Source organism: Barbus barbus, assembly GCF_936440315.1.
Source record: "Barbus barbus genome assembly, chromosome: 12".
Lineage (NCBI taxonomy): Eukaryota > Metazoa > Chordata > Actinopteri > Cypriniformes > Cyprinidae > Barbus > Barbus barbus.
In genome coordinates this window covers 5,954,222-5,978,167 of record NC_136740.1, presented here as the reverse complement: position 1 = coordinate 5,978,167, position 23,946 = coordinate 5,954,222, and the positions used below count along the sequence as shown (strand labels likewise).

At 38.2% G+C, this 23,946-nt stretch overlaps 1 protein-coding gene across 1 annotated transcript in view; it reads left to right on the top strand.

The window, feature by feature from the left end:
• Positions 1 to 23,946, top strand: part of LOC306878055 (protein PTHB1-like) — a gene marked incomplete at its 3' end in the record, with an annotated part of 85,089 nt that overhangs the window by 38,317 nt on the left and 22,826 nt on the right. The window contains exons 15-19 of the mRNA XM_079430151.1: positions 3,567 to 3,581; positions 3,868 to 4,008; positions 6,684 to 6,779; positions 9,229 to 9,401; positions 9,556 to 9,708. Coding sequence (XP_079286277.1) covers positions 3,567 to 3,581; positions 3,868 to 4,008; positions 6,684 to 6,779; positions 9,229 to 9,401; positions 9,556 to 9,708 — 578 coding nt within the window. The remainder of the gene's footprint in view (positions 1 to 3,566; positions 3,582 to 3,867; positions 4,009 to 6,683; positions 6,780 to 9,228; positions 9,402 to 9,555; positions 9,709 to 23,946) is intronic.

Sequence of the window (23,946 nt, the reverse complement as noted above, 5' to 3'; positions counted from 1 at the left end):
ATATTTTAACTTTAAGAGGTTAATTGTAATGATTTTTGAATACATTCTCTACAGAAATTCAAATTCAAAGGAATTCTGTTTAAGAATATTCTTCTTTATTTTGGGAATACAAAATATTCTTAACATTTTTCTTAGGTTAGAAAGCAAGAAGAAAATAGGAGTTAAGAATATTCTTAAGAATATTTCATAAATCTGGTTTTATATGATATTTGTGATTATAAGTTAAACATTTTGTGCTTGTAAACGTGTGTGTATTGAGCACTGGAGTAGTTCTGCATTGGAGATGCTTGTGCGGAATGGGAAGAATTTGTGTGTGTGTGTCGCCCATGCAAGCCTGTAATTACTGTCCTAATCACTTGCTCCTTCCACACCTCAAAACACACTCACATACACACAAAGGTTAATTGTAGCGCTTTGAAGGTTTTAATCCAGCTTTCGTTTTGCTTTCATGTTCAGACCCCCACTGACAGTAAAAACATCTCCCCAAAATAGTCTAAATGCATTTAAAGCACTCAAATATGGATCAAGACATGGTGAGGATGTTTTCAGGACAGTATGTTGCCATTCACCAGAAGTAATATCATCCACAACATCTTGTTGCCTTAAATATTTGATTGGATTTACTGTTCAGTTGCACTAAACTAAAGTATAATGTTGTGTAGAGTCGACCTGCTTAGAACCTGCGACTGCAGAAACCTCGAGTAAGCTTGCCGCAGAATCATTCAATTGTTTTTAAAATCTGTATTTTTGTTAAGTACCAATGAGAGTGCCATAAAGTTTAAATCCATTCTGAAGATTTCTAGCACAGAAACTCTCAATGTGGCATAGATGGGGCAGTATTTGTGTAGTAACAGCAGGAATTGCTTTTGAGAACATGTGGAATGCAGAGCGTGTTTTTGGGTTTAGATGACTGATGTAGCCACCGCTTAAAGTGCCTTTTCTGGGCAGTAATGGCTGCTCCTCTCTTTAAGTAAACAGAGCAGTTGCTGCTGACATGGAAGATGAGGTTAGCTGGTTAGGGTGAGTTTTTGTCAGAGGATTGGGGGTGTTTACACAGAGATAACTTGAGCTTTACGCAAATGGAGCGGGAACTCTGAGGGGAGACTAATGCTACATTTAGACCTGGAAGCAGAGGTGTATCTCAAACACTTCCAGCTTATAGGTCATATTTCATAAAGTGTGCTGCCGGTCAGAAGCATTCAGCTCAACAGCTACCATTGATTTCAGTAAAAGCTTTTTGGTTGAATCTCACGAAAACAGGCCCAGGTCAGATTTCACTCTAAAACAAGAGGAAAAAAATATACAGTATACAGTATACACAGAAGTGAGTACACCCCTCACATTTATTTTAATATACTATATTTAAAATACTCACATTAGTATTTTATTATATCTTTTCATGTGACAAAACTGAAGAAATGACACTTTGCTACAATGTAAAGTAGTGATTGTACAGCTTGTATGACAGTGAAATTTGCTGTCCCCTCAAAATAACTCAACACACAGCCATTAATGTCTAAACCGCTGGCCACAAAAGTGAGTACACTCCTAAGTGAAAATGTCCAAATTGGGCCCAATTAGCCATTTTCTCTCCCCAGTATCATGTGACTCGTTAGTGCAACAAGGTCTCAGGTGTGAATGGGGAGCAGGTGTGTTAAATTTCACTGTAAGTTCAACATGGCACCTCATAGCAAAGAACTCTCTGAGGATCTGAAAAAAAGAATTGTTGCTCTACATAAAGATGGCGTAGGCTATAAGAAGATTGCCAAGACTCTGAAACTGAGCTGCAGCATGGTGGCCAAGACCATACAGCGGTTTAACAGGACCGGTTCCACTCAGAGCAGGCCTCGCCATGGTCGACCAAAGAAGTTGAGTGCACATGCTCAGCGTCATATCCAGAGATTGTGTTTGGGAAATAGACGTATGAGTGCTGCCAGCATTGCTGCAGAGGTTGAAGGGGTGGGGGTTCAGCCTATCAGAGCTCAGATCATATGCCGCACACTGTATCAAATTGGTCTGCATGGGTGTTGTCCCAGAAGGAAGCCTCTTCTAAAGATGATGCACAAGAAAGCCCACAAACAGTTTGCTGAAGACAAGCAGACTAAGGACATGGATTACTGGAACCATGTCCTGTGGTCTGATGAGACCAAGATAAACTTATTTGGTTCAGATGGTGTCAAGCGTGTGAGGCGGCAACCAGGTGAGGAGTACTAAGACAAGTGTGTCTTGCCTACAGTCAAGCATGGTGGTGGGACTGTGTCATGGTCTGGGGCTGCATGAGTGCTGCCGGCACTGGGTAGCTACAGTTCAACCATGAATGCCAACATGTACTGTGACATACTGAAGCAGAGACTCGGCCGCAGCGCAGTATTCCAACATGATAACGAACCCAGACACACCTCCAAGACAACCACTGCCTTGCTAAAGTAGCTGAGGGTAAAGGTGATGGACTGGACAAGCATGTCTCCAGACCTAAACCCTATTGAGCATCTGTGGGGCATCCTCAAATGGAAGGTGGAGGAGCGCAAGGTCTCTAACATCCACCAGCTCCGGGATGTCGTCATGGAGGAGTGGAAGAGGACTCCAGTGGCAACCTGTGAAGCTCTGGTGAACTCCATGCCCCAGAGGGTTAAGGCAGTGCTGGAAAATAATGGTGGCCACACAAAATATTGACACTTTGGGCCCAATTTGGACATTTTCACTTAGGGGTGTACTCACTTTTGTGGCCAGCGGTTTTGACATTAATGGCTGTGTGTTGAGTTATTTTGAGGGGACAGCACATTTACACTGTTATACAAGCTGTACACTCACTACTTTACATTGTAGCACAGTGTCATTTCTTCAGTGTTGTCACATAAAAAGGTATAATAAAATATTTACAAAAATGTGAGGGGTGTACTCGCTTCTGTGAGATACTGTATATATATATTTTAAATGTAATATTTAAAAATACAGTAAAACATTGTGAAATATTATTACAATGTAAAATAAATATTTTCTCTTTGAATAAAATGTAGGTTGTGATTTCTTCCTAGGAGGGCAATGCTAAATTTTCAGCCATTACTGATGAATAGAAATTCATCAAATGACCTAGAACAGAATTTATTTGAAATAGAAATCTGTAGTAAATGTCTTTACTGTCACGTTAGATCAGTTTAATGTATCCTTATTATTATTTTTCTTTTTTGAAATATCTTGCACCATTTTTTAGTTGTAATAATATTTCAGAACAGCACTGTTTATACTGTATATTATTCGTATAAATGCAGCCTTGTTGAGCATGAGAGACTTTCCAGACTTCCAGACTTTTTGATATACTGTATATTTTCGTTCTTAAAAAAAAAAAAAAAAATTCACATTTAAAAGTGTTCTTTTTTGTGGATGTTGTGGATGTTTTTCTTCTGTTTCTTTTGATTTTGAATGTTTATGTAATATGAAATTACTGTATCAGTTTTTCTGTACTACAGTCACCCCTGTCTGCTCCTCTGTAGTATGATTCTTGTGTCAGTGTGAATATGTAACTTAGATATTCTGCTCTTCTTCTTTCTTGCTGCCTCCCATGCCAGAGCTCAACCCTGCAGGTGAGTGACAGAAAGGTCCTCAGAACAGGATATATTTTCCTATCATCCGAGGTGACCGCATATGTTCAGCTGTAGGCAAAAACTTTAATGTGCAACCATGTTCATAAATGAACACACAAAGCACAGGGCATTTGATATACACATTCACTGCAGTAGTTGATGTGTCCAGTAGGGGGTAGGGGGTGATAGCTTCATACAGGTGATTTTATTCCTCATCTCAAGTCATGTCTTTGCGCTACAGCAACAGTTTCTGCAATGAGTTGTCTTTGTGTCTTCACTCTGTCAGGAATCCCTCGAGTATCGCAGTGTAAATTTAACCTGCCTCTTCGGTTAGTGTGCTACCCCTCCTCAGCTGTCAAAAATGCCAAGTACAAGATCACTGTGGACACCAACAAACCTCCCGTCAACCTCAATGAAGTCTTCCCAGGTACCACAGCCAAACATATTTTTTGTAATTCAATTTCAGTCCAGCCGTCTCTGGAAATTATGGATGAATCTGACAAAAACATATCGCATCATATGCAAGCTTCCTTGCCAAAAATTCAACCATCAACCTACACTACTATTATAGGAGTAAGGGTTTGACTTAATTCATTAGCTTGCCACTGGGGATGTACGACAGCAACAGTTGTAAAAGTTGCCAAACATTTGTGTCTCACTTCAGCAAATTAGTAATTGCATTTATAGAGCGTTTGTCCACTTAATACTTGCAAAACGGTTTCCGAATTTATGTTAATACAGCTTAGGGGTCAGATTCACAAAACATTCTTAAGAATATTATTCTTTTTTATTGCTATTTGCTAACTTCCTTGTATTTCCAAAAGCATTTCTTAAGAAAGTTCTTATTTTTTTTTCCTGAAGACTGTTCTAAAGACAACACTTAAGAAGATTTTAGAGGTTAGGATAACCGCCAACTTTTTTAATATATATATAATTATGACAATTTCCATTAAAAAAAGGACAATATTAGGGCACATTACTCAAATTAATTCGTTATGGAAAAAATAACATGTTACATTTTTTAATGCAATTAATGCATCCGCCCGCCCTGATTTTATACAACTATTCAGTAAATTAGAACTTAATTTTTTGCTTGTTTTTGCTCAATTATGCCAATGCAGATATTACCTGTAAAGCCACAGCGGAACTGTTGTGCATCACCGAACAACAGCGGTCATTAGTTTCTGAATGAATCCATGTTTTGAAGGAATCGGGTGAACCAATGATTCAATGGCCCATTCATAAAGAGTGGCATTTACTTAATTCCTAAATGAATCAGCAGTTTAAACAAATCGAATGAATGAATGACTCAATAACTTATGTTTAGCGTATCATTTCATTAAAAAATTATTCCGTATTTCCATATAAAAAAAAAAGGTTACACTTTATTTCGATAGTCCACTTTAGACATGCTACTAACTATAAGTAACTTTGTAACTACATGTCAACTACATGTCAATTAATTATCATTAAATTGCAACTACATATCTACTAACTCTCAGAGTAGACTGTTAGGGTGGGTTTAGGGTTAGTAGAAGAAGTTGACGTATACTTGCAAAGTTTCTGATAGTCAGTATATTGTATGTTGTGGACCCATAAAAATAAAGTGTTAGAAGATATTAAGCAGACAGTCTACTAATACTCTAATGACTACTAGTTGACATGTAGTTGCAAAGTTACTTACTGTTAGTAGAATGTCTAAAGTGGACTATCAAAATAAAGTGTTACCAAAAAAAAAATAGCTATTAATAAAAATCTAATTAAAGGGATAATTCACCCAAAAATTTAAAATGGAAAAAAAAGGTAACACAATAATGTTTTTAATTTATGTTTTGGGGTAATTTCTCAGCCAAATAAATTTGTGATTAATTAGATTAATTAATTGCCACATAGTGTTATTAATTAATTCGATGGCCCTAGAAAATATATATTTATAGGAACATAAATTAGCATAAATTTGGTTAACACCAAAAATATATGTAATATAAGTATAATTACATTAATTCCCACATTTTCATGTTATTGGTGAGCAGTGGAGTCAGTGTTCTGTTATCTGGGTGAGTGCTGTAGACGGGGCTTGGAAAAGCATTTTTCTGAGATAATGTGAGGCCTGAGCTTTGGTCAGATAAGGAGCAATCCTCTGTGCTTCGGCGTCCTGTGTGCTGATAAGAGACTATCTCTGTCTGACATCCGTTCAGCCACTTTGCATGAGAATCAGAAACCATCAGGAGGGACAGACGGACGGCAGCATGAGACAGAGACGACAACATGCGTCTGTGTTCTTGGGGGAAAGGACACTAAAAACAATTATCTTTTTTGTCTATGTACTACCACTAGCATTGTATTATGAAAATCGTTCAGTAGCCCCAAAGAGCATTTGGACACTGAAGCTAAACTTTAATATTTATGAATGTCATTGCATTATACAACAAAGTTTTGGTCACTGAAATTCAAATTTTCCACTCAGCACAGATTATTATTAGGTTTTAAGGCTGTCATTTGATTAAAACAATTAAATACATTTTCGGTGTTAACCTAATTTTTGTTCGTATAATGTTTTTTTTTTTTTTTAAAATAGTTGGATCAAAAATGTATTTTGTTCCAACTACCATAGCAAAAACAATTGTGTTTTATTTTAATAATTTTTAATTTAACTATTTGAAAAATATCAAATAATATATATTTTTTATTATTTAACTAATAGATAATTTATAATAGTAATAATTATAAACTGTCAATCACTTCAGTTCAACACAAGCTCCCTGACTAACTCCTGCTATATTCAAAAAAAACTTTCTACACTGCACAGTGAATCTCTTATTTATGTTTTTTTGGTTATAATGAAATAATTTGCAAGTGTGCACAACTCAGATCTCACTGAAAAAAAAATATTATTGAGCAGATTGTCTAACTTAAATGCCTCTGTCTGTCATTACGTCACGTGCTCGACAGCAAAAACAAAATAGAAACCCTTGACACTCTTCACGGAGCGCGCACAAAGATATGTACAGGAGCGTTTGAAAGCATCTGTAATATTGCAGAAAGGCTGGTATGGTTCCATTTTACTGGTGCTTTTGACTACACTCTGTTTCTGGGTTTCAGATTTCTCTGAGAAGTCAGAAAACAATGACAGCAGTGCTTTGGGCTTCCAACTCATCACAGGCTCCAGGGTCATTGTCCTTGCCTCTAAAACGTCCCGTGAGTTCTCACACACCAGCACACACATGCCCAACCTATGTCAATGACTTTCTGTTATTTTAAGGTTTCTGAAAATATATAAATTTTCAGACTTCTCCTACAGTGTTCATTAAATCTTCACCAAATTTAATTTGACTGGATTATCTTATCCAAAACTTGTGTAATAGATGTTCTCATATATTTAAAAATAATAATATATTAAAATAACACATTAAAAATATGTGAAAATGAAAAATCAATATTGAGATTTTATCTTTTCAGTTCTCTGTTGAAGCAAAATTTGGTGTATGTCATTAAAACCATGCTCTGAAGATTCCAGTTTTGGCACAGGTCCTACTGATCAAGAAATTAAAAATATATGTTTGTTGAGGCTTTTTATTATTATTATTATTATTATTATTCACTTAAATGCCACTCTGTAAATCAATTGCTTTAGAAAATGCATGCTTCAGATTGTAGTTCAAATATTCCGACTTTTTTCTAAACAACTTAACGTTATTGCAAAGCAGAAAAAATCTTTCATCAGATTTTAATAAGTTCCTGTGCCTCCAAAGCAGCTTTTCTTTTTGACTGACATCACCAAGCCCAACCACTCCCCTCCAATCTGCTGTCATAAAAAGACCACTTTTCTCCATTCCCTCTGTTTCTCGTGGTTAACATCAAGTGCTGCCCTATATTTTCAAGTGGAATATCCTTGTTACTCATAAATAGATTTTCTGAAATGTTCATTTTATGACAGTAAACTTGAACTGACTTGAATGACTTAAAGGAGTGGTTGATTGCGATTTCACTTTTTTAACATTAGTTTGTAATGTTGCTGTTTGTGCATAAACAATATCTGCAAAGTTACGATGCTGAAAGTTCACGTTTTAAAATTATGGCAGTTCAATGCCTACAAAAACAGCTGGTAGGGACTACAGCAAACTACTTCCCGGGTTTGTGACGTCACAAAGCCTGATAAACCCCGCCCCCGCGAACATGCAACAAAGGGAACGAGGCCATGTTGCGCTGCTTTAGAGAAGAGGAAGAGTTGTTGCCATGCCGTCAAAACTAGGGGTGCACGAAAAAATCTATTCTTATATGAATCGCGATTCTTTCTTCTAATGATTCTAATGAATTCACAAGTTTCAAAATCAGTGTTCTAAAGCAGCAGTTCTTAATCATGTTCCTCGTGCCACCTGCTCTGCATCTCTCTCTCTCTCATCAGCTCCATCAATGGATTGTGTTCCAATTACTCACTTTGTGTATAGACAGACAGATATTTTTCACATAGCTAGAAGCATTAAACGTGGATGCGCATGCGGTTGCCGTGCTGTATTACAGCTTTAATCAGGATAAAACCGTATATTAAAAGCTAACATAAGCAGTAGCATTTACAAATAATAGCGTATCTAAAGTTATGAGAAAACAACAAACAAAAAACATTCCATTAAGAGTCGTGTGCTTGCACAGGTTCTGTACGGTCCCCTTCACTAATATCCTCTGCGTCTCATTTGGTCTTAAATTGATAAGCAGTATTGACGATGCCATTGTTTACAATACAACCGGAGCACATGCCACAGGTGAGGGGCGTGACTTTAAGACATGCACTAGGGCTAGGCAGTTTAGCCAATCACAACACACTGGGCCAGCTAACCAATCTGAGCCCATTATGTATTTCTGATCGAGCGGCTTCATAAAATCAGGAAATCATAAGAGCGTTCAAAGGAGAAGGGACAGAGCGGTATAGAATAAAGGTAAATGTTGAAAAATAATAGGCTATGTGAAAAATAATGTTTTTTTTTTTTTTTAAAATGAAGCATTAACACGTTAGACTGCACCCCATAAAGCTTAGGGGAAAAAAACAGTCAACCACCCCTATAAACAGAGGAAATGTTTCAAAATCTGTTTCATGAAGACAAGCACATGATGACAGCAAAGAAAAACTCTCTGTTTGAAGACAAAGTAGGAGAAACTACATATAGAGAAAAATCAGAAAGAAAATCCATCCTCTATCCTTGATTGATATTTATTCTTTAAAGTATCTTGAAGAATGGCAGTGTTGACCGAAAATGTGTTCAATCTGGATCGATATTTGTAAACTAGTGCTGGGAATTTAAGTATCCGGTACAGTATTAGGTGAAAGGTTCTGTATTTCCACAACAAAAGCGTCAGTCAGATCCTGTAATGAAAGTTTTGTTGTGGTGTCAGTGTGGATCGACATCTTGCTCTCTCTCTCTTTCTCTCTCTCTCTCCCTTTCTTCTGTCTGTCTTTCGTGAACACACATAAATGCACACTTTCACACAACCCCCCCCCCAAACACGCTTCACTAACGCTCGCATCCATCATGCGAGGAAGCCCTGTGATCTGTTTCAGGTTGTCATGAGCTAATTACAGGTGCGGGAGACGGAAGGCTGATAGCACTGCTCTGTCTCTCTCTTTATGTGAGTGTGTGTTGACTCTCTGCAGAGCGTTACAGGATCCAGAGCGAGAGCTTTGAGGATATCTGGCTGGTAGCCAAGGAGCTGGTGCAGCGTTTCGACCAGCAGTTTGCCTCCCTTGGAGTCAAAGACTTTCGGAACAGCTTTACTGGACCAATTCCACTGCCTGAGTACTTTGAGACAGTGGACCACCACTTTGAGGTGTGAAGTCTCTCACACAGCCTTACACATTTAAATACGATTCTTGGCTCTCTATACACATGGAAGCATATAGTGACATCCTTAATAAATACTGTATGACATTAAAACATAACCTTCTGAGTAATATTTTCTAATTTTGTGGGAATATTTGTAGCTTCGTGTGAATGCGCAGAAGTTTCAGGATTTGCTGTCAGAGAGAGCCGTTCAGTTCAGGGCCATCCAACGCCGTCTACTGACCCGCTTTAAAGACAAAACCCCAGGGCCACTTCAAAACCTGGACACGCTGATGGAGGGAACCTACCGCCAAGTAAGCACAATTACACAAAGACATACTAGAGATTAAAGGAATAGTTCACCCAAAAATGAAAATTTGCTGTTAATTTACTCACCCTCAGGCCATCCAAGATGTAGGTTTTTTTTTTGTTTGTTTTAGTAGTAGAACCATAAAGAAGATTGTTAGCTGAAACTGTGGTCTTTGGTGATTCATAAAATGCAAGTCAGCAACTGCCCGTCTTTGATAATAAAAAAAGCATATCAAGAAACACAAAATTAATACCTTTGGCTCCTGTTGATATATTGTGGTCTTATGAGAAACTATTGGTCTGTGCCAGAAACCGTACATTATTTACAACATTATTACCTGTTCTTTATTTCCAAACCCAAACAAGAGGCTGTTCATTAAACATTAACAGAAACCCATCAGTCTTGGCTTGGGTCAGGTAACAGACCTCTTGGAGACATACACACATATTGAAATATTGCAGGCAGTGTTTAATGTGTAGTGGACTTGAGAAATAGTTTTATAGTGCCGTATTGTTAATTAAAAATCTGGCGAGAGATTAATCACAAAGCCTCTAAAATACAATGTAAATGTTTCATATTTCTTTTCCTAAAAGCTCAATTTTTAAGATACATTTCAAGACATGCAATGACAATGCAGTTTATCCGTTGCGTATGTGTGGGTCTGACTTATTGTGTGAGATTTCTAGTAATAAATGCACAAAGTCACAGTCTCCCTGTCTTGATGACTGTGTAGTGTCCCTGCTAAACTTGCGGTCACTTGGTTGCACAGATTCACTGCATTGACCAACAGATAGACACTATTGATGACAGACAACGAATGCAACATTTTGTTAATGTGACCTCACCTTAAAAAGCAATCAGTTTTGCTGATTGGTGGTTGGCTTGCTGCTAAAGTTCAGCCAGTTGTTCCTGTACCAGTGACATCACCCATTTGAAGCTCTCTCTTAACCCCTTTCCACCAGCAGGAACCAGGTGCTAGTTTAGAACCAGTGCTATTGCCAGTTCTTAGTTGGTTCGACTGGCGAGCACTTTAAGAACCGGTTGCTTTTCCACAGGCTAGAGAGCCAATACAGAGCCAGGTCTTATGTCACTGAATATGTTTCATGTTTCGTTTCACTAGCGCGGCTGTGGCAGCGCCAAACACAACAGACTTGTTCGAGGTGCATCAGTGCCACGCAGACCGATCGATCGATCGGCACACAACACACTAAAGCACCCCGAGAGCGATCCAAAAGCATAAAAAGCTGTCTGCTTTCCAGTCACTCCCGCAGCACCCCGATACCACGCACCGACTGGTTCACGAAGCGCCGATCCATCCCGAAGAAGCCTAAACTAACTGTCAACAATGGCATACGTTGCGTTGTGAACCTACATCGGCATCCAAACACAGCGAATCCAATGTGTTCGTGTTTAGCTGCTATTTCAAATATGGCGGCAGGGTTTCCGTTGTCCGGAATTTGCCGGACATTGGCCGGAAAAAAAATGAAATGTCCAACAAAATTAAATCTCTCCGGTCAAATTGTCCGATTAAAATGGCCTAATAATCCCGCCCCACTAACACAATCTGAATTTGAGAATAAGCCTAAAATGTATAAAGCAAAAATACACCGACCTTTGGCTATGTTATAAAGGAACAGGCTCTACCGTTTGAAAGTTATTAAACAACATCGCATGCTGCATTTAAAATAAAGCGCACGCCTAAGGGGCCGCTCACATATCGCGTCTTTTGCACGCTCAAGTTCGTTATTTCAAATGGAGACGCTCATAATGGAAGCGACGCGGTCGCGGTGCGAAGCGCTCGTTTTTTCCAGGCGCGTCCGCGCCGCATCGAGATAAAAACATCTCAACTTTTCAGAATGCCGCAAGCGCACCGCAGGTCATGTGACAAGAACCAACCAATCAGCTTCCTCACCTTTTCCGTTACTTTGAAACCTCAGCAGCGTTTTTGAAGTATGGGGTGCACCCAAACACTGCGCCGTTTTTTACTTTTCTTAGTAAATAAATCATGTAACAGAGTTACAGCAAGTGTTTTTCGGTGTTGGAAATCCATTGCTGAAATTTCCTTGTTGTAAGAGAGCGCAGCTGATGGTTGTTTAGCAACGACAGACGCCTCCGGAGCGCAACCGCCCGAGCGCTTTGGAAAAAAAGAAAAAGCGGCGTGCCTAGCGTTTTCCACGGGTTTTTAGGCGCGATATGTGAATGGCCCCTGAGACGTCTATTTATAATAAGCGCAGCATTCTTTTGTAGGCCTATAATTCTAATATCGTGCTCACCTATTATATTATCTTATAGCTCTTCAATAATATGCAGAACCAGCGATCAGAAGGATTATTTGCCATTTTACAAGCATTGAGTCTGCGGACAACGCTCCTCTTATCGATGCCATAAGCCTGCGACGTGATGCCCTCGCTGTCATGACAGAGCTCCGTGTCTATGGAGGATTGCATTTCTCCACAGCCTGCGAAGTCCTCATATGTGATTTCAACTAAATGTATCCAGAGTGGACCAAGCTCGCCAAGATAGCCTGTGTAATCCCTGTCTCGAGTGTTCCTGCAGAGAGGGGTTCTCGCTGCAGAATCGGATCAAGACGAAGCAGCGAAGTCGCCTTGCGGTGAACAAGGTTACGCGCCTTATGCGCATTGCAAGTTGTGGAGAGACTCTGGGAAGTTTTGATTTTAAGTCGGCAGCTGCACAATTCAGCACTGCAAAACAGCGTAAAAAGTAGCCTAAAATGACAGTGTTATAGGCCTAATCATTTGTTTGCTCCAGTTAATTTGACAAGGAGTCATTTCACGGTGGCCAATTTAAATGTTACCAGTTAAATGAGACCTATTGAGAGTGAATAATTAAGTTCGCTTGAGTAAAAACAATAGGCTACTATTCAGATATTTTATGTGGGGAAGGGGGATTGGTTTGTTAAACTATGAATGTGAAACCATAGTAAAAACAATTGGCGTTGATTGATGCCAATCGGACGTTCATGTTTTTTTTCCGTCTATTTGAAAGTTAGGCTAATAAACGTTGCATTCTATACGGCCTGATTATGTCATTTTTTAAGTTACATAGCCTGCCTCCAGTTTTCCTCAACTTGACTAATTAAGAGGCGATATTTGACCGGCACATCACCAAAATGTCCGGAAAACGAAACCTCTGCCGGTCACTTTGACCGGCACCATTTTTTTCTAGCGGAAACTCTGTATGGCGGTCCAAAGTTTTTGTTATCTTGTTGGTCACGGTAACCCCACCCCGAGCCCCTGACGCAAGCGATTCTTCCTTCCAACCCAGCAATGTTTTGGTGCTACTTATGAACCGCTTTTCCTGGTTTGGAGCTGGTGCTTTGGGTGTCAAAAGGCAAAGAATCGGTTTGAAACTAGGCTCTGGCTCCGAACCAGCACTGGAACTGCCTTGGTGCCTTGGTACATATTTGATGACAGAATAATGGGGAGTGGGGTGCTGTTCTCAAGCCTTACTTTTAATGTCAAGGAGTCCCTAGGGCTGCTGGACACCTGCCTGATGCCATATAACATATAGCGTGAAGTTACACTTGGGCCCATTCTTGGCCTCCACCCACCATAGCGTTCACTTCAGTGTTTGGTTGAACCTCTCGACCAGACCATCTGATCTAAATAAATACTTTTATTCAGCAGGGACACATTTATATACAAACACACATACACACACACATGTTGGTGTTTGTGGTTTATGGGGACTCTCCATAGGCGTAATGGTTTTTATTCTGAACAAACTGTGTGTGCTATTGCCCTACACCAACCCTACACCTAAACTTAGCCCTCACAGGAGACTGTGCATTTTTAGATTTTCAAAAAAACACCATTTAGTATGTTTTTTAAGCCTTTTGAATTACGGGGACATAGGCAGTGTCCTCATAAACCACCTTCATATTGTAATACCTCTGTCATACCCATGTCATTATACAAATTTGTGTCCTCATAAACCACATAAACATGCACACTCACGCACAAAACACATCAGTTCCAGCATTGCCAAAGTTGGTACTTCAACTCACCCGCAGTTGGAACGCGACTAAAGTACAAAGCCTATAATTTACATAAATAATAGTTTAGCATTCAGATACGTTACATCGCAAATATGGAAATATTATGGAATATTTGGATTTGTGCCAAATGAGAGAGGTAGGATACACGAGCACAAAGCTCCATTTCATAAACCGTTGAGTGCGCAAGCCTTTAAAGTATACTCCTTTGTCAGTCTATGTGAGAGACACGTTCAGAATCAGCACATGGTCACTGTCTAGTGGGCTTTGTTTTCAAGCGCGCAACTCACGGCATTCGTTGTTCTTCTGTTGGCGGTTATCAAACAGTGTTGCATTGCTGCGGGCGCCCCCTTCTGGATTGAGGGTGAATTGCCTGTATTCGTTGTAAGGCCTCATGCACCGAACCGAAATGCCCGTACCGTGACGGTTCAGTTACTTATACATGTACCATGCTACCCCTAATATATATTTATATCAAAGGTGACAGTAAAGACATACAATTTGCTTCATTTAAATTGTTTTTTTACTTTATTTTGTTCCCTCCAAAAAAATCACGGTTTTCACAAAAATGTTTGACACTGAAGACTAGAGTAATAACTGCTGAAAATATGAAATATATTCAAATAGAATACAGTTATTTCACATTGTTCTAATATTTCACAATATTACTGTTCTTATTGTATTTTTGATCACATAAATGGTGGCTGTGTGAGCATACAACTTCAACTAAAAACAAACAAAAATTCAATTGACCCCTCAACTTTTGAACAGTAGTGTACATTCTTAGCCATTAGATTTCTTTATGACTGACATCTAGAACAAGGCACTGAATGTCTGTTACCAAATTCAGCATTGCAAGGTTGCTTTGAAAACGTTGAGGATTCAGAGATGAATTTACTGTTGAGTTGTTGACATGCTTTTCCGATGACATGTTTTTTGTTACCCATCATGTTCATGTCACTCATAGAAAGTAGATGCATCTCCATCATTACACATTAACAGACTGTGGGTTGTCATCTACCATGTGTCTGATGCTCTGGATGCTTGTGGGCAGATAAGATTTCACTTGCTCATTCCTTGTTAACCCCACTCTCATTCCTCTGATCATTTAATTGTGTGGATAAATCCCTGTACTTCTAAATTTGGGATCAACAAGAATTCTTGAGGAAAAGAGAGATGTGTTGAGGTCTAGAGAGCACCGACCGTCTATGTTTCCCACAAATATTTTTCCTCATAAGAGAGCTTTAAAAAGGCTTCTGTATGTGTGTGTGTTTCTCTGTGAGCTGTGTGGCTCCCTGTAATTAGCAGTTGAAAGGTGACGGTGGCTGGCCAGTGAATGACAGCTCACTGCTGGGCCCCTGCACTCATAACGGAGGCCTCTCTCCAACAGCCTTGATTTATTTGAGCCCAAATGGAGTGCTAAACAGGGCTAAATGCTGCTCAACACTGATCCTCCTGTCTACATGAGCTCTGCCATTAATGGCCAATGGTCTGAGATCTGGAGGCTTGTGCTTCCATGTACATGTGTCTGTTTGATGCCAGGTTCAAAAGGGACTCTCAGGTACTGCTTCTGTTTGTGTAACCTATGAAAGGCCTTAGGGAGTTCCTGTTTTTCTTCTGCTCTTTTCCTTTTTTCCTCTCTTCATCAGCAAATATACACCTCATTCATAGTCAAGGGTACAGACATAAAGAAACATTGATATAGGCTGCTTAGATTTGATCTGATTTCCAAGGGTTTATAGCCCAATTCTTTGGGCCTTAAAACTGTGACTCCCAAAACATGTCATAATCATGCAATTAAAATGTCTTGATATATTGTTTTGTTTTGTTTGTTTTATCAAATTCAATACAAAAATGTGTTCCAAGTCTAAAGGCCCACCAAGAAGGATAACGATAACTATATTAGTATCCAAAACAACACAAGATATCATTCTGTTTATTATAAGCATGCACTGCAGTTATGTCATCTGGTGCTTTAAATGCTTTCAACAGCTGGAAAAAAAAAATAGTTCTGAAAGTGAATCAACCGATATTGTTACACCGTGACGTTATTATTATAGTTGTTGTCTGGACATCCCTATTGTATTAGGATTAAAACATTTATTATTATACTTATCATCCTTGGTGTAAACCGGTGTTAATTTATGGGTGGAAGTCTGTATACACAGCCACAAATGCAGTCCCATGGGGGGGCGATAGAGTTACCTTCAAATGTCTGTACATTTACACCAGATTTGTTGTTATTCAGGTTGCTAGCTATAACAGGCTCAGCAGTATGAGTTTGTATTATATGTGTAAAACACTTGATGTAAATATATTTGCACAGTTTTTGACAAGTTAAAGCACTAAAAAACAATGCCTGAATAAGAAAATAAAGTGCAGGACATGCTTGATGTTAAAAAGAGTTCTTAAGCTGCGGTACACACGCTGTCTAATGCACACCCGAAGCGCGCATACAGAAACTGGTTTTATAAGATTTGGTCTTATCACCCACCCCCATATAACTTTAAAAGAAACTGCTCTGACATTACAGTAATTGACCTGACTGAATAAGCTGCTATTAGAAGACAGTTGTGCTAATAATTGTTATAGCACCCCTTGTGGCAAGGCTGAGAATGTGCAACACACTTTTAAATTGTGTTCTGACAAATTTACAAATGAAACAATGTGTGAAATCAAGTTACAAGCTACAAATGCACTCTGACATAGAACATTCAAGCCTTGCATAATATGTGTAAAAAGCTTATAAAGAATTTAGCAATCTACAAAAAGTCAAGTAGGGGTGCTCCGATTGACCGGGTACCAATCATTATCGGCCGATAATCGGGTTGGGATGTTTAATCGGCGTTATCAAAAAAGGCAGATCTCAAAAACCGATCTCAAGCTGATGACGTGCGTGCCGTGAAAGGTTTGGCACGACATGCTGCAGCACCACCATCTCAATCTCTGTCCAGCGCAGATAAAATAATTATAATGCCGAAGGTGAGGCACAATTCATATTTATTCATTAAATAACATATTAAGTAATTTAAAACTTTCTGTGAGACATAATTTCTTTAACAGCCTGTGTGAATCACCGTGCGCACTCTCTCTTTCCCTCTGCGCGAATGGCTTCAAATCACATCGCGTTTGCGCTATAAGCTACTTGCACGCTGCATAGTTGACACAGGAATTGTCACTTGCACAATAGAGGCAGTGTCGCATCGTTATTAAAGTTTATAAATCTTGTTAATTCTTGCCAGTGTTTAACCATTCAGCACTCGCTCACTGTCCTATAGATTGTACACTCGAAGTGCACACACATATCGCCAGGTTCACATTATTATACTCCATTTGCAGTGCGTATGCGGTGTGTATTTTTTCTGCGCTCATGTTAATGGATCAGAGCCACGCGGTTGTGGTCTGGTAGTGCGTTCCATGAGCGGTGCATCTGCAGCAGTCTATCTTTGCTGTACTGCACGCACTGAATTAAAGTGACAGCGCATTGTTTGCGGTGAATATGAACATGGATTGACACGAAAATGTAGTAATGACACTATAAATACATATAATTCAAATCTACTGTGTTTCACAGTCAAAACATATGGCTTTTTGGCTAGATTTAAAGGAAAAGAACACTTTTAGATAAACAAGGCAGCAATAGATGGCACTCGTGGATGTATGGAAAGCAAAGTTCTTTATGGACCACAGGATTGTTTATAATTGAGATTTAAATGCAAAAGAAAATACAGTAGAGCTGACTCTTTCTGCCAGTCATAAGTTAATTTAGAATGTTTGTGATAACATAAGAAAAGTAATTTAAATGTTTTGCCACTTGCTTGAGCAACTTAATATATAAATCTAGAAGTACATGCAAAAGTAAAAAGCATTGAATAATGTTGCTTATTTTGCATTTAAACACGTCTATAAAGATTGTATTACTGTAAAAAAAAAAAAAGCATTTTCAGTAACAATGTTTGGATTTGAAATCACAATAATGGATAAATGTTGTGTTTGTGGTAAACAGATGGATCAGTAGTGGACTCCTGTGTGAAATTAGGCTTGTGCTGTGCAACAACTGCACGATTGTAAAAACTAAAATGCACTGTATGATCAAACATTTAGGTGAGATAAAAGTATATTTTTGAAAAAAATGCCTCCCTCCACCCCTCAAATTAAAAAATCCTCTCTCACAAGAGTCACCTAAGAGGGGAATTCCCCCAATTTTCAAAAATGACATTCAGGCACTGAATAAATGTCTAAAAATACTGATTGGAGTATCAATATAAATAATTCTACATGATAAAAAGACGGCTTTAAAAAGATCGGTATCGGCAGATACTGCTTTCTGTGATCGGCGATAGGATCGGAGCACCCCTAAAGTCAAATGTAGTTCAGGTTGTCTTCAGAAGACTGTGCTTTCCTTTAAAGGTTTCACACCACACACACAGATGCTGTGCATCACAGGTGTTTGCCCAAAGGCAGGCAGTCTCAGTGGGGGAGCTACCGATAATACATACAGGTACATTCTCATTTGCGTTTAATTTTACATGTGAGCGTTTGTTTGTTAGCTATTAATTACATTGATTCAGAGGTGGACAGTACTTTTACTCTATATTTGTCTAGTATTTATACTCTTTTCATGTTGGGGAACTTTTACATTATTAATTTTAAAGCATACTTTTTACCGCACTGCAAGCTACTAAACAATAATGATATATGACCAGTTCCTAAAATGGACTTATTATTTTTTGTTTGTGAATCAGACCGATCTAGTCCCAGCAGTTCTCGAGTAAACAAGTCACTGCTGTTGATGCCTTTGGCGCAGGTTTGAGCCATGAGTAAATTTGTCTTTCAGGCTCATCTCAAATGAGCCAGAAATGAAATGAACAGCATTACATGAGCAAGAGCATGATATGGCTCTATATTCCATATGTTCATGTGTGAAAATGTCTGATGGGGCTAAAGTGTTGGGTAAGGGCTTTATTGACACAAACAAATTGATTCAGAAAGATAATCCAAATGGAGACGTGAAAACATTACGGGGACCAGGAGAGTTCAGCAGGTGGATGCAGACATAACCAAACAGGGTCAAGGTAGGATTGTGGCCAGGCAGAGCGGAGATCGGAGTAACACAAATGATAAATGATAGTAGGTGAGAAAGGCAGGAAGCAGAGTCAGGGTAGGTCAAAGCCAGGGGCCAGTATGCACTCTTAAAAGTAAAGGTGCTTCACGATGCCATGGATGAAACTTTTTGTCTAAATGGTTCCGTAAAGAACCTTTAACATCTGAAGAACTTCTCTGTTTCACAAAAGGTTCTTTGTGGCGAAAGAAGGTTCTTAAGATTATAAAAACGTAAGAAAGAGATGCTTCTTTAAAGAACCTTTGACTGAATGGTTATTTGTGGAACCAAAATTGGTTCTTCTATGCCATCACTGTTGAAGAACCTTTTAAGCACCTTTATTTTTAAGAGTGTGAGCTGGCAGACAAGGCGGACTGAATCAGAAAGGAGCTGAATTGAAGCCCAGTTGAGGGGGCTAAGTAAAATGAACTGGCAGAAACCAGAAAACCAACAAGAACCAGAAGAATGATTGTCAGGAAAAGCAAAAAAAAAATGGGAATAGGGTGAAAAGGTGCAAGCACAAAGACAAACAACAATCTGACACAAGACAGAAGGGCAATAAATAGAGAGCAAACCAATAAAGTGAGGGGAAGAACAGGTGCTGATAAGCTGCTGCCTTTAAAGTCGGCACAAAATGAAAATCCAGTGCATTTTTATTTAGTTTATTTTACTCTCACATATTAGCTCAGTGTGAAATGTATACTCTTGACTGTGTGGGAGGCGTCCAGTAGGACCACCTGTAGCCTTTGGCACAGAGTCAGTCATGACAGCTGCTTGGGATTTTGGTTTTATTCACCGTTAAGCAAGGCTCCGGTTTGGGTTGAAGCAGTTAGCAGAACGCTTGAATGCCTGCCAGATTTTCAGTCCTCATACAGGAGGTGCTGGGAAAGCAGAGTTTTTCAGTGGACTCTGTACACGGTCCCTTTCACATTTTGTCTCAGGAAGTGCACTTGCATCTAGCAAGGTGCCAGTAACAATTTATTTCTGTGTTGTCAGGGTGACTTGGGAAACTTACTTTTTACTCAAATTGTTAGTGGGAGTTGCTGTGGATAATAGTGAACAACATCTATAGTGCACTGTGAGAGAGGGACCTGTTGCTTTAATTTCTATTATTTCAGTTGATATCATTGGTATAACTGCTCAATTGTCCTGCCCGCTCAATTTCTTTTATCTTCTGATACACCTAAGCAAGTAAAAGCCAGTGAATCTGCCCTGAACGGCTGATGTTCAGCCTGTCAGACCTTTAAATATTGCTGTTTCTCAAGTTCTCTTAAGTGTCTGAAGTGGACATTAGTCAATGAGAAGACCCCAATAAATGAAAAGACATGGTGTATTATTCAGAGAGATAATTTTGGCTTTTGCATGTTCACTTAAAGAGGTTATGCTTCTCAAACATTTCATTATGATTTTGCTCTAAGCATGTTACTTAAAAGATGTATTATGCATACAGTATATAATTTCATAAAATACAATGAAAATATTCAGTTTTTTTTTTTTTTGTTAATAAAATGTGAAATATACCCAAGCATATAATGTTCTAAATTAAGAGGGGTTAAGTGTTGATGCGTGTATACTTTTTTTTTGACAACCTTAAAAAAAATATTATAAGGTCAAAAGAAACTTTAAAGGTTAGATTTTTTTGGAGAAAAATATTTTGAATGAACGACCAAGAAGAAAAAAGAGAAAGCTATTTTCAACCATGTTGTGCTTTGAAGGAGCCACCTGTGAGAGACAGCTGTCAGACAGTACTTGAATAATGAATTTAGTCAGCACTTGGTGCTGGACTGGTATTTTATGGTGCAGTATGTTAATGTCAGCTTGGTACTAAAGTAACAGGACTTATGATATTTCTATTGGATACCATTAGTGGCTACATATCTAGTGCTTGGAGGCTACTCAAAACAAATAACCATCAAATTACCTTCATGAAAAACAAAATATTAATTTCATTTGCTCTTGATCTTTAACTTAAAAGTAGAAGATTTCTTCAGGCTGAATCTAAACCCAAAATCGAAAGGTTTCTACAACATACGTGACCTTGTCTTTGGCTACTGTTGATTCTGACTTAAAAGCTTGTGTTATCTCCCCTCCAAGCAGTTGTTTGACTTCTGTGAGCCAAAAAGAAAAAAAAAGTAAATGCACACTGTGCAGAGGACAAACAAACTATTTATCTTTATCTCTGCATAATGCCAAACCTTTATGGGAACAATTGATTTATCTTTCACTTTCTATTTGCTGCTTGTATGTGACAGAGAGAGTTAAGACAGAGAAGAAATATTATTCTGTGTTCTTTGTTGCACAGAATCTGAATGTAGGATAAAATATCATTTGTCTGTAGAGTGTATAGGTAACATATTTGCATATTTTAAAAGTCAAACGTGGTCTCTGTGACAGGTGGTTGGAGGGAAGAGGCAGAACAAGTTGAATTTTTGTCTTGGGAATGACTCATGAATCATTTAGAATGAGACTAAATAAGATGTATAAACAAATTAAATACTTTCATTTTGATTTCATATTCTTTTAAAGCACTTTTGTAGCCAGATACTACAGAATTAACCGTAAACGCACACATATAGAATATACAGAATACATATACATATAGAGTCTGATCATGATACTTTTTTTTTTTTTAATCTGAGAGCAGCTTGTACAACAGCAAATTGCATTAGTCTTCAAGATGAAACAGTCTAAAAAATGTTGGGTCTTTCTGGCAACTCAGCACTGGGTATAAAACCCCCCCAAAAAAACAGCACTTGTTTTTTTGCTTTTTTTTTAACCCAGCTGGGTTGGTTTAAATGTTTAACCCTACAATTGTTGATACATAAATATCCAAAAGTGAACAAAAAAAACAGGCAAAATCAAACAGGCAACAACAATGAAGAATGGGAAATCAACAGTTATACAGCTTATACAGTTCAGTAAACATATTTAATTAAATATTGAATAACTTGCCTTTGAAACCAAATTTTAGTTATTTTTGTATTAGTTATTTGTATTTTTTCTTTCAACAACAAAAATAGTCCCATTATGGATAAATCATCAGACGTTGAGAAAGTCCCAGACTGAAGGCCTTTAATAATCACTGGAAGTTGTGAACAAACTATTTATTATAGCAAATCAATAGGATTTTTACTCTCTTCATTTTCAAGTGCCATTCCGGTTTTTTCAGGTCCAGCTCACTTGCTTCATTGCGCAATTGTTTTTGGTAAGAGAAAAAACTCAAACAAAACCCTCCAGATTTTAAAGAACATGTTCCTCACAACTTAGAATTTCAAAGTTATCTTTCTCTTCTGCTTCAAGAGCACTGCAAAGATGCATAGACAAAGTGGTATTCATATCCTAAACCATCACCATTGGGTTACAATTAGATCAAATCAACCCAGCTTCCTTACCCAACGGTCTCATTCCATTTTTTTCATCCATCCAATTTTTTTGATGAGTGATTGATGCCTGATCTGGGGAATGTAGAAATCATGTTATTTTAAGGAAAATGATTACTTTCTCTGGAAAGTGTAAATCTGTGCATATTCAGGAACTAATGTGGAGACTTTTTATGGATTAACTGGCTGTAATTCCAAACACGTTGACTAGTCTTGAGGTATATGCAACTCAGAACTCATTGCCTCAAGTTGCATAGAAAACTCAAACATTTGTCTTAACAGTCATAATTCTTTTATCGCTGATGAAAGCGAATAATTAACAATACATTTTATGCAACTAATCTTTGCAGCTGCATTTGCAATTGTTTTTGTACTTGTAAAGTATTGCAATAACAGTAACTTTTTCATGAACTCTTTTCATGATTAAACTCCCATGTTTCCATTATTTTGTCCACAGCCTGCATATAGTTTCTCCTGGTTTTATATTCGTGAGTATAAATGACAGGTTTTCGTTACTTCAGGGGGGTCAGTGTATGGAGGTAGGCAGGTTTCTGCCTGGGAGGTGAGGTTTAACTGTTGATTACAGACTGTTGGATTGTGTCTGCTGAAATGACTAGAGAAAGCTCACAGTAATTAAAGGGCTGTTTGTAGACTCATGGCTTCTATATATGGAACCGTGAGTAACCCAGCCATGAATACACAAACAACTGTACCATCTATCCCTGATATCTTGCCCAAATGCTGACTTCTTTCTTCAATTGCTTGATAGAAGAATAAGTTGAAGTACTTAATTCCAAATTTTATTGTTAAGCTTTTCATGCCACTTCCTTTACCTACATACTCCGTTACGTGGTGGCAGGATTTTCATGGCATTGAGACCAGTTAAGATCTCCTTTATCTATTTTGGTATGAACCGTGAAAGAGAAAAGGATCGTATCCTCGATCATAGATGTTTCATGGCTGTGTGTGTACAAATCTATCTGCCTAAAACGAGTGACTAAAACAACTATAAAAGGCATTGAATTTTAGTACAAAAAGGGTCAAATATCACACTGAAGCCTGTCATGTTATGGTGGAATGGGAAGGGTCCCAGCTCAAAGCCCAGGGGTACTGAAGAACTCATTAATGCAAACCAGGAAACGATGGTGTTTTCCGCTCACACAGCATTAATGTTTTATTTATTTATTTTTACCTTTTTATTCCTTTTCACACATTTTTAAATTGCAAAGGGAAATTATCGATCAATAAAAAAATATAAATTTTTTTTGTTGTTGTTGTTGTTGTTGTTCCTTGCACAATACTGTGATATGACCTCAAATCATTTGTGCCATAGTGCATAATTTGTAACATTACTAGCTTCATATGTGAGCATGGGTTTGCTGATGTGGTAAACTCGCTTGTTAGCTCACCTGGTACATCGTTGTACTTCAGCCCCTTGAGCTTCAGCAGTCCTTTGAAACACAAGTCAAGCTAAAACAGTTCAAAGACTTGTAGAAGCAGGCTAAAATGCGGAACATTTGTTTTTATCTCACCTTTGCTTTTGTTAACACAATTGGATAGGTTTAGGGTAGGGTTTATTGTAGGTGATACTTTATATTCCAAATGCATTAGATTTTTCAGTTTCCAAAATGCCACAATACATAAATCAACAACAACAATAAAACATTTCCAGATTTATTTTGATCTGTTTCCCAAAAAAACGGAACAATTTTTTTAGCACCACTTTGAAGGTGAAACATTTGTCTG